The 17909-nt window shown below is 29.9% G+C and overlaps 1 protein-coding gene across 2 annotated transcripts in view; it reads right to left on the bottom strand.

Annotated features, from left to right (window-relative positions):
- Positions 1 to 17909, bottom strand: part of LOC129969287 (acidic mammalian chitinase-like) — a 50602-nt gene that overhangs the window by 18336 nt on the left and 14357 nt on the right. For both annotated transcript variants that reach the window (XM_056083788.1, XM_056083789.1), the window contains exons 3-5: positions 6498 to 6789; positions 2864 to 2990; positions 1659 to 1768 (exon numbers count right to left, since the gene is read on the bottom strand). In XM_056083788.1, coding sequence (XP_055939763.1) covers positions 1659 to 1768; positions 2864 to 2990; positions 6498 to 6789 — 529 coding nt within the window. The remainder of the gene's footprint in view (positions 1 to 1658; positions 1769 to 2863; positions 2991 to 6497; positions 6790 to 17909) is intronic.

Below are 17909 nucleotides of genomic sequence, written 5' to 3'. Positions count from 1 at the left end.
ATTAAAATAAATGAAATGTTAGAAAAATACTTTTCATTTTTAAAAATAATTTGTGCGAAATTTTTGAAACTCTTGTATTTGTTGGATAGAAGAACATGACTGTTAAAATTTTCAGATTAATATCTGCAACACTTTTTGAAAAATTTGTCAGTATAAAAACAGGTCGTCGAAATAAGCCTAAAAGTACTTTTTTATCAGTCAAAAACTGATTAAAAAATTTTTTAAGAAAATTGTTTTAAAATTTCAAATGGTATCATAATGACCGATTTTCAAAAAAAAGTAATGAAAAATAAATTTAAAAGTGAAATAAAAGTCTTGCTTTATGACTTGCTTCATTCACTAAAAACATTAAATAGTAGTAACATTCGAGATTGGAACAATAACCGGAGAATAAATTCAAACTTAATAATTAAGGCAAAATATTAATTCCAAATGTTTTTTTTCAAACTTAGTTTTCAACACTTTTTTTAAAATAAACCATTATGGTCTCATTTGAAATTGTAGAGCACTTCTTTTAGAGTATATATATATATATATATATATATATATATATATATATATATATATATATATATATATATATATTCTAATTTCAGATTACGACTGATAAAAGGTATAGGCATTTTTCGACGACGTTTTTTTCTAACAAAGTTGAATTTTTCAAATAATAATAAAGATATTGATTGGAAATTTTTACTACTTATTTCTTCCTATATAAATTTCCGAAAGCTTAAGTTTAAAAATTTCTTTCAAATTAAAAAAATAAACGAAAAATATTTTAAATTTACTTCTCATATAATTAACTTAGAATTACGTTTTATAACTCGTTTTATTAGTCTCTATAATATCTACAATTTTTTATTTACAGTTCTCCACTCATTTTAAGTTTTTTTCTCTTTTTAAGCGTGAAAAACTAGTGTTAAAATTTCCGCCTCTTATTCTATCTCTAAGTAAAGACTTAGAGTTCAGTTTCAAATAACCTTTCAACAACATAACAAAATAGCTATTATGTGTCGTTTCCAGTTTCGTCATTTTTCCGAGACAATTCAACTGGAATATTTTCTAGAATCGAATTTCGAGCCAGAAATCTTCATTTCTTAACCCAAAATCTTAACTCAGGCCATCTTGGCCCCTTAAATTTTCTCGGAGAAAGAGGGTTATAAATCACTACTTCATTATTTTAGCCATTTTTTTTCGTCATTTTAATTTTCACGCTGAAAATCGTAACCCAATAATCAATTGCCAATCTTTCTTCATCCAAAATGAAGGAAAACATGCATATCCAGTTGGCACTACAAAATTATCTTTTCCCCTAATTTCAAACAGACTGAAGTGAATTTTTTTGAAATCCTTTTGAAATATCCAAATGAGTCGGATCTTTTCCAACTTACCCTTAAACCTTTTTCTGTACGGTTTTAATAACCAGATTTAAATTGCTTTTCAACTAAATAAGGTTCATTTGGTCTTGTTTTATACTGCGACAGAGGGAGAAAGGCATTGGAACTGGCAAATATTTGTTAAGTAACTTAAAAGAACTAGCAAAGTACTTTCTCTATTAGCTCAAATTCAAAATCCAAATTCAGCCTGTCATAAATAGAGATCTTCTGCCCGAAATAGCATCATATTGTAACACGATAGAATGCATGATATGTACTTACTTAGCCATTTCCGGGATGTCATAAGATGTGTCAATAATCGCTACATGTGCGGCAACTGCGCAGCTTATGAGGAGATTTCTTTTCGCCTGTTCTATTACAAATCGAAGTTCCTAAATTATGGAAATAAACTAGGGATTAACTATTTTTCTATTGGAAAAAATTAAAATATAGAAATAAATAATCTCTTATAGTGAATTATTTGAGTTAAGAAAGAAAAGATATATGATACAATCATTTTAATCCAAGACCAAAACAGTTTCCAAAATTCAAACAATCCATTATTTATTTATCCCAAAACCAGATATGCAAATATCCGAGACGGATAGGGTGCACCAAGATGAGCTGAAATCACTTAGTAATTCTGGGCCAGTAATATTTACAAGGTATAGTAGATAGTATTGCAAAAGACAGCTTTGTGGCGGAGATACCTTTCTTTCGAAAGCTGAAACATAAGAAGTACAATGCCTCTAGAAAATGGAGTTACTAATCGCACAGCACTTGTACACGCAATGATATTCGATGAGGCGTATTCCTGGACACGTATTCCTGGTTCTTTGGACGTCTACACCTGCAAGGATACTTTCTAGAGAGCGAGAAAGAATGAAATCAATCATGAAAGAATGGTTAGGACTCCAAACAATGAACAGATCTATAACAACCCAAGATTGGGTATAAGTTGCGGCGCACAAAATTAAGGTTTTCCTCAAAAGCACATAAAGGATTCAGAGTAAAAGAGATATGTGTCATCTAAATTGTACACTTGCTGCTCTTCATGATGATCCATTAGCACTCATTGCTGTAATTGCCAGAAGTGTCAGACGAGCCTCCGAAATTGTAGAATGTTCAGATTTTCATGTGTCGAAGATGTGAGTTCTGCAACCAAGCTCATCTGTTACGTAGTTAGCCTTTGTTATTACTGATTTTGCAACTTTTATTCTAATAATAAATCGCATATTTATTTTCCCGTTCTTTCATTGCGTTTTTTTCGGGGGGAGGGGTACTGCTATAACCACATGTCATTACTAACCTGACGATTCCGACTCATTTAAATGTGTCCTACCAAATTTTTGAATTCGAATGGCGCTGAAACATTCTGTATAAACTAATTTTTTTAAATATATATATAAAAAAACTAAATTGTATGGCTTTATATCACTTGTTAAATCTAATAATAAGAACCTAAATTTCACTTAGCATTAACTTACCTTTAGCAACAAAATGAAATAAAATCGTTCCAACGGATTTGCTCCGTTCCAAGCAGGGAATTCCCAATCGAAGTCTACACCGTCAAACTTATATTTATCGAGGAAATGAAGCAAAGAGAAAATGAATCTGAAGGAAGAAAATGGAAATACATATTAAGGAAATCAAATTTTAAAAGTAGAAATAATATACTACAATATTAATGTTTTTAATAGTTAAAATTTATTGACTGAGAATAATACAAAAAAAAAGTTTAATGTGTCTTCTCTGAAGTATCATGAAAATTCATAATTCAGCTAAATTGTACTTTTGCTTCATTTTATTATAAAATTTTGATACGATAAGTTTATGAACTGGAATAGCTTCTAGAAATTATGAGATTCATGGCGCAAAAATTGTTCAAAATGCATTATAAGTATATGATTGGTTCCAAAGCTACCAAAATTAATAATTGATTACTTAATTATACATTGTGAAAACATTTTTCAAAATTTTAATTAGACTTTCAATTAGAAATCAGTAGAAATTTTAACGCTTTCTCTTCATTAATTTTGGAGCATATTGTTGCACAAAAACCATTTTTATACCATTTACGGATTCTAAAAATAACCTTTTCAGAGATATTAATGATTTTCTGAATACTTTTTACCCAATATTAGTAAATTTAAAATTTATTTTTAAATATATGTTACAACAACACTTTCCATGGCATAAGTTATAAACGTTTTTATATGCGCGATATTAAATACATCTTTTTTTTTTGTACGTAGGTAATCGATGTTTTATAATTAAGAATAAATTTTTAAAAACAAAGACGAATGATCATGGTACGTTACAAAAACACTATAATGTTGCGATGCGTCAAACAAAAGGTTTAAACTTTATTTAAATTTTTCTTTCGTAGTAGATAATATATGATTCTTTAATATTTGAATATATTTTTAAAAAATAAGAACACCCAAAAGTTTTTTATTTCACTATCCGGATATTTTAAAATTATTATCATCCTGATTACAAACTGTCTTAATTATTTAATGGGAAACAATAAAAGGAATCATTTGCAGATAAATAAAAGGAAATTCAATGAATCATTCGCTGAGGAACAAGTATAATAAATCGGACATTGACGCAAAGGCAATGTCAAAAAAACAAAATTGCCAACTTCCTTACAGGAAGCGTTCTGCATGTTGGAGTTTGAAAGTATCCTTTTATCAAAACGGTACAAAGATGATTTTGTCTTTGTTGCGGTATTGCACCTTTAAGTAACAAAATCGTATACAGATTTTGCGGGCAATTTGTCGAAACAAAATGTAGGAGTGAAAGGAAAAGCAGCGACCGGCTAATGGTTTCACCGTGAAAGCACTGAGAGAATGAATGAGGGCAGTCCATAGAAATTTATCTGCGAAGCTAATAAGCTACAAATTCAGCAAACAATGGTTTGGCATCTTCTCAGTAAGCTGCATATGAAATAGTGTAGAATCCAATGTGTATAACTCGAAATAAGTCGTTATCCTTTAACCAACCGAGTAACGTAGAAAACCTTCAAGCTATAAATAACAAACTTTGAACTTCCTTCTAGAATCTTATCTTTATATCATTCTTCGTTGAATAGTTATAAAGGTGTTCCAAAATTAACGCAGGATTTGAATTTTGCATTTAAGAATTGGCACGCCTGTTAAAAAGAAACATTTGACAGTTGATAATTTAAAGTTAGTAAAAATGGAGTATTACACGACAGAACAACGTGTTTTCATTGTCGAACAATATTTCAAAAGTAATGAAAGTCTAGTGGCCACAATTCAAAAATTTGAGAATTGCCCCCCTAGATCGTGTGATTTAACACCATTGGATTTTTTATGGGGTTATTTAAAGTCAAAGGTCTATAACAACAAGCACGTGTTCATTGAAGGAGAAAATTCAGCGCTACATCAATGAATTCACCCACATTTATGCAAAATGCTATTGGAAAATTTCGGCATAAAAGTACGTAAAGCCGTGGACGCCATTTGCTGTACACGTTATTCCGTACATAACCCTATCCTGTGTACTTTACATTTCAATAAAAATATAACAATTTAAAGAAAGAAATTGTGTTTTTTATATACAGGGTGCGGCAGAAAAACCCGGAGAAACATAATTTTAATATAACTTGATTAAAAATTAATAAATTAACAAAATTTAACAAATAATAATAAAAGTAGACTTTTACTGATAAATAAATTAAATTTTTTTTCATAGTGGCCGGCTTTTGCAGTGATGCAGAGGCACAAACGCTTTTTGAAATTTTCAGCAATGGGCCGCAAGTCTTCTTCCTTTAATCTATCCCATTTCAGCAGAAGCCATTGCTTTAGAGAGTCCAAACTTTTATGTCGTTTAGTGCAAGCCCTAGATTCTAAAATGGACCATGCACTTTAATCTTTGGATTGAAATTCGGCGAGTATTGCACCCATTCCCCAGATAATCCAGACATCCAGAAAATGTTCCTTCCACCCCTCTTCTGTCTTTTTAGCCTTTGAGCTGATGCAGAGTCTTGTTGAAACTCCCATTTTACATTGCCGAAGTGTGCTTTGGCCCACGGAAATACAACAACTTCTAGAATGTCCCTCTGGTACAGTTTTTGATTTATTATAATGCCCTCATCCACAAAAAGCAGAGATGTTTTGCCTCTTGCTCAAATTCCGCCCCAGACCATGACCGACTCTGGATTTTTGCGATATTCAACAATTGCTGAAGTGCTTGGAGCGTCTACAGACTACATCCTATAGTTCTAGGAATTTCGAGCTTTTGAATGGCACAGAGCTTCTCTTTAGTGAAAAGGAATCTCTCTCTGCGCTACTTTCGACCCGTTTCAAAAGTTTTCGGCGTCTTTGGAGCCGCACGAGTTTGTTTTCTTCAGTAAGAAGCTGAACTTTCTGGACATTGTAAGGTTTCAGTCCAAGCTCTGATTTTGCCATTCGTTGCTCTGATCGTTCCCTTATTTCCAGTTCACGAGCGATCTTTCTCATGGAAACCTTCGAATTTCATTGAACTCGCTTTTTGATAACTTACATTTACTGAAAGTGTTCACCATACATTTTAGTTCACTTCCTGGACTTTGACCATCATTGCCAAGCTTTTTGAAACGATAGATTGCATCAGACACTGTTTGCCGAGGCGCATTAAGCAAACGAACGACTCCATACTGTTCGTTTTCCAACTTTAAAATAGCATATCTTTTGCTTGGCATTGTAAAAAGACCAAAAAATCAGTACATAAATAAAGAATGCATTATAAAATATGTTATAATTGAAGTGGAAGACAAAAAGAAATAAACAAAAATTAAAAAGAAATTAATTAACTTCTATTCTATGATGTAACAACTTTGTCCGAGTTTTTGTGCCGCTTCCTGTAATTCAAATCTTCCGTTAACACGTTGTTCTATTGCATAATGCTCCATTTTTACTTACTCTACTATCAGCTGTCAAATGGTTTTTTTAATAGGGTTGCCAACAAATTCAAACCTTGCGTTCATTTTAGGACACCCTTTACTTGTTTATAACTGGTATAATCATTTTGAATTAATTACTCTGAATTGTTTAAATGAGTAAGATCCGACATAAAAGAGAAACTGTAAAAATAAAGGCCAGTAATAAATACCTTTCTCTGCCGTAGTTAGTAGCTACCATGTGCGAGAACCCACCATTGGACTTCTCTCCAATTGACAGCAGGATCTTCATTTTGGCGTTCTTTTTCTTCAGGGCCATCGTCCTGTTGAATCGATCCAGATCGTGGATGGTCCTTGGGAGCATGAAGTCGTGGCGGACTTCCACGTATCCGACTATCAGGTGGGTGCATAGCGTAGCATCGATATCCTCAGGCTGAAGTCTTTTAGTGTCATTCTTTTCGATTTTATAATAACAAACGACATGTTGGCTGGTCGCTTTCTCTTCTGTAAAAAGGAATGGAGGATTAGTATATTTTGTTATCAATTTTAAAATGTAGATTAGTTAAAATAGAATCTTTTCTATTCAGTGTGTTTGTTGTAAGTAGATAAGTCAGCCATCTAACTCCCCGACCCGCCAAGAAGGCACACGGAATTAAACAATAAAAACTGAATGGCCGGACTGCCGCAACAGCAACATTGGCGGGAACTGTGGTTGAGTCCTAAGGGCCGTCACCGGCCACGGTACAACCCTCCCCGAAGGAAGTACATCCCGTCATCGATGGAAGGAGTCAGATCCCCCACCTATTAGTGTACCTTCCAGGGTGGCGAGATCCAACCACCATGCCGGAAGCATCTCATCCTCATTTCGAGGTGCCCCCCCCGGGGGTTGTTGTAAGTAAATAAAAAGAAATAGCATCCATAAGAATGCAAAATGTCGTAAACAAAAAAGAAAATAAAGTTTTGGTGAAAGCTTAAGTTGAATTATATATCAATCATAAAGCTTACTGGATAAAAATATCCTAATGGAAATTTTGATATATAGAAATATAAATATCACTACATTTTCACAATTTTCTTTAAAAAAAAAAGAGAGAGATAGAGATCTATGCATAATTAGTTTCTTAGGATAAAAGAACGCTTAAACCGCAGAAGAAATTTATTTTAAAGTTTTGCAGTTATGTTTGTAATTTGCAAATAGTTAATAAATTGCAAAAAGATCCATGTCTCTGTACCAAAAGCGAAATAAAGTTTTTATTTGATTTAGGCCATATTTAATTATATTTTTTACGCCTTTTATTAAACTGATCTTCTCTCTTATTCTTATATATTTCCATCAAGGGTTTTGTTCACGGAAAATCTAATACTAAGCTAAATTAAAAATAAAAAAAAATCGCAAAAGTTAAAGTAAATAACAAGTTAGGAAAGGGATACTTAGAGCAGAAACACAGAAAACATATTTTACGAATATACTGCAACTACAATTACAAGCATTACATTTGTTCGTAAATAATTTTCTGGTCCCCCGAACATTTCTATTTCACTAAGAACTAAAATAACATTTTTCGAATTCAATTTCCTTATTTCTCATGAAAAAAAGCCATTGACTTTATTTTATTGCAGTAAGTGCCTACAATTTTTTTGATGAAATGATTTTGTTGTTCGATATATATAGACATTTTAAAAATATTGAAATTATTAAAAAGTACAAACACTTTCAAGTACACAAGGGAAAATTTTGTAAAATTATAAGAATAAAAAAATTTGATTTTATTTTGATGAATCTTCATACTTTGCCTATCTTCATCCGAAAAATACTTTTTTGAAATTATATCTCTCTGTCTATATTTCTATCTGTGAGCAGGACAACTATAAAATTCTTTGGTCCATATGGATGGAATTTGGTGTGTGATCTTTAAATTAAGTTTATAAATTTATAATCAAATATAAGATGAAAACCATCCGAAGGAAATTCTTCTATCTGCCTCTTCGAGTTCGAGGGAATACAATAGTTACAAAACGTGAAGATCTGGATAAATAAAATTAATTACAAAGTTTTATCATCTAAAATGTAGATTCATATCAAATTCAGAACTAAAACCACCAACGTGTTGATCGTCTGTCGGTCTGTACATTTACATATATGTAAACATACTAATAAAAAAATGCAATGATTTAGATAAATGGAATTTAGTATGTGATCTTGTTAATAAACTTTTAGTTTTGTATCAAATTTTAGTTTTAATCGTTTGAAAAGAAACTTTCAAAATGCATATTCGTTTTCTTTACTATAATATGAAGTATGATACGTTCATACATGGAACTGTGTCACTCTGCGGAAAAGAGGGTGCACATTTCCCCGCGTGTTGTCATTCTCCCTTTTTGCCCCAGTCTTTGATTCCTTGAATAATAAAATTCTGAGCACTCGTAGCGTTCATGGCCTTGCCCATACTTAAAATTTTTATGTGACCAAAGGGAGAAAAAGAACGTTATTACGGAATATGCGAGTAAATTTCCGGCCTACTTCCGATGATATATTTTAGAATTTATTGCCTCATGTGCGTCGATTAAATTGACGCTTCCACGTGTTATGTCAATTGTTAATACAGCCAAACCTCACTTAACGAGCACCTCGCATTACTAGTGGTTCTAATATTATAAGCATAACGATTTTTACATGATGCATTGGGCATAATGAAAGAATGCTAGATTAAAATCTATTCAAATTAATAAAAGAGAAAGTGAAAAGGCTTTCTCATGATTTTAATATTGGCAAAAACTTGTGAGTGAAGTTTAACGAAACAATAAAATTAGTTTTAATTTCATTACGATAGTAAAAGGCATTGGTATAACTTGTATTTAAAATTAATTTTGAAAAAATTATTTAAATTTAAAAAATAGCAGGAAAATAAAAATGGTATCACTAAAAAATCTAATTCTTTGAATTAAAATAAAAGGTTTCTTTTTCTTTTGCAACAATATGCTTTTAATTTATTAAGGACAAATGTTAAGGTTTAATTTTTAATTAATTTAAATATAATTAAAATTTTGAAAATATTTTTTTTACCAGTAAAAATTAACTATGTGTCAAATATGGTAGCTCTAGATAAAGCATTTTCATTATATTTATTCTTTATTATTCATTAGTTATATTTTTAATAATATATATATATTTATAATAAATTTATATTAAATATATTTACTTATTTATATTTTCGCGGATTACTCTTTAATTATTCATTAATAATGCGCAAGGCCTAGCGGGGCATCGAACTTCCGACATTATTTTTTTTCCAACATTTTTTTAATTGAAAGGATCGCGCATGGTTCTTTTAATTGATTGAATGGATTCAATTTAAAGTCAAGTATCGATTAAATGTTAAAATATAATTCTTATATTGTTAATTAATTATATTTTTCTTATATTAAACTTATATTATTAAAATAATATAAGTTTTATATTACTTTGTTTAAAGATTCTAAAAAAAATGTTATTTTATAATTTTAATAAATGCCCTAAATTAAATAAATGTTGTTTTATAATTTTAAAAAATATCCTAAATTAAATAAATATTATTTAAATTGTATTCAAAAATTTATTTTATTTTTTAAAAACTATTTTGTTTAAAATTGCTTTCAAATTTGATTCTTGATTTTTTTTTTTACATAATATTATTAAAATTAAGATTCTAGAAAGGACCTCGCTGTTAATATTTTGTCATTTTATCAGTATTTGCTACATAAAAATACTTCTAAAGAAAATTAAATTCAAAAAAAAAATCTGTTTTGGAAGTAAGAGAGAAGAAAACAGGACCCCGTGACTTGCATTTCTTGAGAGTCCCTAGAAGTCTTAATCCGTCCTTGATATCTGAACTATTCTACCTCTGCATTTACAAAAGTGCAACTTAAAAGCACCATTTTGCTAGAACATTACAGTCAGTTAATTAGTCTTAATTAGTAACTGGCGTAATTTTGTATGAAATTCATCGGAAATAAGCATCTTCTACCATACAGGCATTGTTTCATAAAAATATAAATAATTCATTAATGTCTTTATTTTCTGTACGTAATAACGTTCCCTTTACGTCCATTTAATACTCATCATTATATTAATAAAAGGTTTCGGAAGCATGTCTTTACACCGCATTCAATCATTCATCAAGTTATAAATATTCATACTTCCGAAGTGAAAAAGAAATGACAGGAACCAAAACACATCCAATGGCTCAATCGGCTTACCGGTACTCGCATTAAAACAAGTCTCCTTTATGCTAATGATCTAATGTTACCTTTCCTCTGTCATAAGGTTCGACTCCGTTTACCTGATCAAACAGGGCCATCACGTTCATCGACGCCACTTCGCTTCTCTTCATCGAAGCAAAAAACATCGTCTGCGACCGTCTAGAGGTTAAACATGGGGAATACACCCGTGGGGAACGCCCAGAGCTCAAGCGATACGGATGTAATGGATACGCGACCGTCCTTGCCGAGGTCAGGGACATTAGAACTTCTTTTATTTTTAATTTCATATCTAGGGAAATGTCAAAACAAATCGTTTGGGTCTGCCGGACGAGATAATCAATGGAGTTTGATGAGGCGGAGGGATGGGTGATTCCTTGTAAGACGTGAGACAGATATTATATTCATTATGATTTAGTTCAACATGGATCGTTTTAGGGAAAAGTTAAAAAAAAAAAAATCATATCTATTACTTCTGTTGCCAACATTCTTTTTCTCAATGGATAAAACTCTTACAGCGATGAATGAAGTATTAGCAGATAAGAATTTTCACCATGGCCTACAGATAAGGTGAAACACAGTTTACATGCAGCTTTTGCCGTAGCATACAGCTTGCGATAAAACAATATTTGTCTACAATATTCAAGTTAAAATTTAAATAATGCAAATTAAATTATGTTAATGGAGTCATGATTTAATCTTATATATTATTTCTGTTACCAATATACCCCCTTTTTTTTCAGTTTATATAAATACTGCAGCTTAGTTTAATTTAGTTATATTCATGTCTTACTTTTTACCAACACTAGAACTATTCAGCGGCTGAGCGATTGAGGAAGGAGCAAGGACTGTATGTAAACCCCGGGTGCCAAACTTAGAAAGCGCCAAGAAGACAAAAATTTAGTACGTTTGTGTAGCTTAAAAAAAGATGACGACAGAAGGAAAAATTGCGCCAGTCTTTTATAGGGAGGTCAAATAATAGGGAATGGCACGCTTGTCCAAGAGCTTGTACCGCACTAGTGGTAGAGTGTTTGTTTATAAGATGGTTTTTATTGCAACAGCTTATACGGCTTTCTTTGATGGAATCGAGTTCCGAACTTGGAACCCTCCAGCTCTGAAACAAGAGCTTAGCCTCTCTCATTATTGAAAGCTCAGTAAGAAGGATACTGTTTTATATCTGTGAAGTTTACGAAGCAAAATTGCATTACCGTAAATGTTAGAAGACAAATGAATTGGACAAAGGAATATTTTTAAAGAGCTAAGTTGTGACGGACTTCACTTGTAAGAAAGGTGCATATACACAATGAATAGAATAGAATAGGTGTTAGTCCATCAAACTATTATAGTTTTAAATTCTGTCATAATTTGATGCTTAAGAATATATTCTTAATCGAATCTTGAATATTTATACACAAGAGATTTAACTGAAAATAAACAGAACCAGTAGTGCCAGTGAATCAACTAATCGTCAAAGCTGAGTAATACAAAGCATATTAGGTGCATTGGCAATGACATTTCTGATGTGATATTTGAAAAAAAAATAATAGGAGAATTGAACCTTTAGTCCAAAACATTCTAACATGATAATTTTTTAGACTCAGAGCCGTAATTACTCTTGTCTCCAGGTGTCTCTCAGAGCCGAAAACTCTTGTCACCAAGTGTCTAAATTTGTGGCGGTTGCTAAAAGAAAAGTAGGGAAGATCCATTTCGAATAGGAGGAATCCGTCGGCGGTCTGCAGTTAATTTTATTCTTGGTGCCAATTTGAAGTGGTAAAAAAAGCTGTTGATCATCGTCTTCTCGCTTTTGATGTAGTTGTATATGTCTTTATATTCGCTTAGCTTGCTTTAGAACAATTTATTAAATCTTTTTCTGATTAAAATGCAGTTCGTTGTTTATTATTTTTTCCTTTGTTTCATAATTCCTCACTTTTGTTTAAACAATAATTTTTAAAGGAGAGACTAAAATCGCATACGTTTTGCATAACGTTGCAGTATTTTACTCCGATGACTGCTTCTTTACTGCCATACTGCTAACGGGTATCAATATTTATTGAGAAGGAAAGTTTATTTTTCACACTACTGTTTGAAATGACAGTTATGGAGAAAATATTTTATATGTAATAATTGAGTTTCTTTTATTATAAGCCTGGAAAAACAATTATCTGGCCATCTGGAAAATTATTTGAAATAAACTGATATCTTTTTCGGTAGAAATAATTTAAAGCGATATTTAAAACAAAATTTAAAGAAAAAAATCTTTATTTGGACTTTCCTTTTAGTCTGGAGCCTATGGCGCGAGCCAGAATGTGCAACTGAATTATTTTAAAAATCTGAATGTTTTTACAAATAAACGTTTTTTTTTTTTTTTGGAAAATATACTAAATAATAAATTTTTGTATAAATATAATTAAAATATTTTAAAAGAAATGAAATTTTTGTTATTATTACTGAGAATGCATATTTTTTTTCTGAATGTGCCATCAAAATATTAATTTTATTCCCTTGTAATAAACAGGGCAACATCTTATTTCATAATACAAAAATAAAACACTCAAAAGAATTGATGCACTTTTTTCTTTCACACTTTTTTTTACGCGAATTTCGCCGCGGATACGGAGAAATTCCTTACTGGGTGAAAACTGCTTGATCGTGATTTTGATTGGGAAGATTTAGGAGCTTTCCTCTAATGATGACCCTTCGATAAAGACAATAAATCAGCACAAATCAGCCAATCTTGACTTGAAAGAATTTACGGCCTTTGTCACATTAATGTCACGATTGAAAAAAAAAAAAAAAGACTATTTGTCGAAAATAAATTCTTGCATCTGTTGCAAAAATCAATCTGTTTTTGTCATTGTAATGACTTTTTTACTCCTTGACTTAAAAGGATGATTTTTTTTTTTTTTTTTTTTAAGATTCAAGTGTGGTAAGTTTATTTAGCAAAGTTGATTTTTGAAAACTATTAACTCCTTCAAAAACATTATGCAGTGAGGCAAAACCTGTTAATATTTCAACCATACTTGACTATTTGTAAAATGTTAATTGATTTAGTATACATGTTAAAAAATATATTTTTTTAATTAGTAGTCATGGAATCAAAGAAATAAAAGGAAGTAAAATTCGCTCATGAGAAGGTTTGTTATTTCTTATTGAATACTAGTCGCCTTTGACGACCAGCTTGTTTTTCTACAGTGTTAATCTTAGCTATTAAGCTATTAACATGAAATGCGTTATATAAAACTTCACCTTTACATTTAACAAGATATAAAAATATCAATTTCATGGGATAAATCATTACGCGTACATACTGAAAAATGTATATTTTAGTAAACTAAGAGCGGAAATGAGAATCCTACTTTTGGAGTTAAGATTTGGTGCAATTATGCTGTTTTATTTTTAACAATATTAGAAGTTTGGGATTGAATTGTTTGATGGAAAAATGAAATTTGTTTAAGTTTTGTAAAAATAGAAAATACATTATTTGAAATATAAAATTATAGAGATAAAATATTGATTAGACAAAATATTGTACGGAAATGAAATTGATATCACAGAGAAGATAACTTTTTTGAATTTAAAAATCATTTAAAAAGGATTTTTTAAATAATATTTCCGGAAGATATACATAACTGAAAAAACAATCATGTATTAAACAATCAATTATTGATTAATTAAATTAATTTTTATTTATTTTTGAACTTTAAACAGTTGGTAATGACCTTTCTCTTATCTTGAATAGCATATGTGCGAAATTTCATATCAGACGAAATCTGTAGACTGCATCAAAAGACATATAGATAAGCATTTAACTTTATATGTGTAATAATTTCAAAGTAGCTAGACTCTTAATTTCCTAATTGTTCGAACTTTGTCTCCATTGTTTTGAGATCTGTAAATTCCTTTTAAAACAATATAAGATTGAAATTCTTTCGCACTCTTTCATTCTTTCTGCTTACCTCCTTGTTCCGACACTCTGTTTTTGCCATAATTTGAATAAAGAAATCTTGAAAAGTTAAAAATTATATTATATCTATGAAATTATAAAAAAAGCGTTAAAAATCAATCAATTTTTCATTAGTCCAAGTTTTACATTTGCGCCAATAATGTAAAACTTGGAAAAAAAGTACATTTTTAGTTTCTCACTCAAACTAATTAAAAAAGCGTTAAGAAATTTGACTTCGAGATTTTAATTATTTTCTATGTTTTAGACTTCCTTGAATGTGAAAAAAAGGAAACCATTTCCAAATTTATATTTGTTTATCAGCATATGAAAATAACAACTGAGATACGCAAAAAATCACATGAATCAAATCTCCTGTATATTATCATAAGAGAATCATAGGTTTGTATCAAATTTATCAAATTAATCAAGTGAAAGATAATCTCTCTGTGTGTTCTTCTGAACACTATTACTCAATAACGTATCAAGCAAGAAAAAGGAAATTTCACATGGGCCACAGTACTAATATTATAAATTTGTATCAAACTTTTGGACCAAATCTGTCAATGGATATGTTGCCTTTCTGTCTGTATGTGTTTTTAAGAACTTAACTCCACAAAAAAAAACTTTTATATCAACAAAAATTAGTAAGGTTAATAATTCACGTAAAATGAAAATATTCTAAAAACTTTAAATCATTTGTGCTATTCATTGAACCACAACGCAATGAAAATCTTGGATACATTTATTTGTCTGGCATCTATCATAATTACAACTAAAAACAAAATTGTCAAAATATTTTTTGAAAGTGTAACTGAGTTATAAAACTGGCAATATTGAATAATTTTTGAATTTTAAGAGGCTTAAAAATTGTTTGCTTTAGTTAAAAGTTCCAAAATTATCGTCAGTAAATATTTAAAAAAAACCCTTTCAGATTGCCATTGGTAAAAATAATTTTTGTTCGCTTGTAACTGAAAAAAAAAAAAAAATTGTTGCTGTTGTCTACCGAAGGCATTAGATTGCATGTAGACAAAATCATTTTTAAAACAATTATGACTTATTTATATAGAAATATTTAAAAAAAATGTTGATAAGAGAATACTGCCTTTTTTTATTATTTATAACAAAAATGCAAATAATTATGCATAAACCAATGAATTTTATCACTCAGATTTATTTCGTCTTAACACTGTTCCAATTTACGCGAATTTGAAATTATGCGGTTCCTGATTTTTCTTTCAAGCGTTGAATAGATCTTTGTATTAGAAAATGAAAAATTCAGAAATAAAATTACAATGTTTTCAAGTTTTTTTACAGTTTGAAAAGTAATGCTGAAACAAATCAATTTCATCTGGAAATTATTAATTTTTGCTAATAACTACATTTAAAAATTTATTGGAATCTCAAATTGGTGACAAATTATTCGGAAACAAATCAATTTCATACGGAAATTATTATTTTTTTTGTTAATAATTACATTTAAAAATTTATTAAAATCTCAAATTGCTGATAGTCAATGAGCTTATCGAAATGCAAAATATATAGAAATACTAATACAGAAATCATCGAGAGAAATCATACCTAGATCTACCAAAAGAACAAATCTCATATGGAAGATGGACAGATAATTTTGACTCATTATAAAAAAAGAGTTTTTTTTTCCACATTTTAGAAATTGTTTTCTTAAACTTCGCATATATTCCAGCGACAAAGTAAGGAATAAAATATTTTAATTTGCTATGTATAAATTTCACAAGTGGGAAAAAAGCTATTGTATCGTCAAAAGAGTTTATTAAATTTTATGAAGTCATTGACACGGAAATTGTTTCTGGAACATAATTGTGTGTATTTTAATGCATACTATTTATCTGCATTTATATGCTATTGTGCGTTTCCTAAGATGCACTTTTTTTTCTATATAGCTTTTCCCTTAGACTTCGCATCGAATTAAAATCCGCGTTTATTTATATGCAAATTATTTATAATTACACACTTTTCATCATCTACAACAATGGAATAATTTTATGATATTATTTATAATTACTTTCCTGATGTGTTTAAAAGGATTTATCAGCGTTTTCTAAAATTTATTCCGTAAGTGCACATTTAGCGTATGAATCTAATGATCCATTATCTAATTATAAAACGTTTCAAATAGTTTTCATCATTATAGAGATAAGAACGAAAATAAAATGGCATGCAATCTTTTCTCAAAAAAAGTAATATCTTTCGCATGGGAAAAATTGCAATACAACATCTAAACGAAGCAATTGCTACGTCAAAATGAACTACGACGTATTTTTAAAAACTAACTGTTAAGACATGAAGAAAGAACAGCTGATATTTTTTCCTTGGTTATTTTTAATGTAGCACGATGAGAAATTCATATATTTGGGCAGCTGGTTTTTCACGACAAAGTGTGTTTTCATTCTCTTTTTGAATACAACCTGATCATGCTATAGTTTTTAAGAAATCAAAAATAAATTTGAATTTTTCCAAGACAAAATATTTAACTAAAAATGAGTAAGTCAATGAAATGAATAAAAATACAATGTATTGACATTTTTCTGAATGAAATTCTTAAATTAATCTGTCTGCAATAATTAAAAAAGAAGCCGTATGAATTTTTGAATATTAAAATGATCATTTTAAAACTTAATGATCTACTTTGATGTACGTTTTTTACTATGTCATAATAATCAGAGTATAATATATATATATATATATATATATATATATATATATATATATATATATATATATACACACCAAAATTTTATTTATCATTTATGATATGAATAGCTTATTATTCTTCGTTCCCATGCAAAGAAAAAAAACTCTGAATGTTGCTAAGATTTAACCCAGCATTCCTAAACATAAAATTCTAAAATCTCTTTATGCTTTTATGTATTTATTTTTGGATTAAGTTGGTGAAAAAAAATATTAAAGAATTTTTACCAATTAGGGTTAGTATTCCCATTTCGAATAATGATAGTTTCAGAACAAGTTTGAAATTGCCATCTCCAAATTTGTTTTAAGAAGATTACAAAGTTGAATAAAGGTTCTTCATTGAAGTGAACTTCAACACCATTTGGAAATACCCAGATATCTTACGGTTTGCAGATCAATGATACCCCGGAGGATCTACAAGCACAATGCAATGACCTGCACTGGTGGATGGTATTTCCAGGAACAGGTGGACTTTCGGAAAAACCCATACATTAAGACTATGATTTAGGACTCAGTCAAACCGCTAACCGTGCCACCAAGTTCATATCAGACGTCAAAAGGGAAAATTAAATAATGATACGAAGTAACAATAAACTAATTTCTTGTTTCTAAGACACTTATAATCACGACTTGTGTTGTTAAAGTTTGATTAAAGATTTGCGGTACGTACATAATACAGATTAATGCTTTTTCTTTTTTTGCAAATAAGGGGCTATTC

This window comes from Argiope bruennichi, chromosome 5 (assembly GCF_947563725.1).
Source record: "Argiope bruennichi chromosome 5, qqArgBrue1.1, whole genome shotgun sequence".
NCBI lineage: Eukaryota > Metazoa > Arthropoda > Arachnida > Araneae > Araneidae > Argiope > Argiope bruennichi.
The sequence above is the reverse complement of the archived record's forward strand: the minus strand, read 5'-3'. Positions and strand labels throughout refer to the sequence as shown.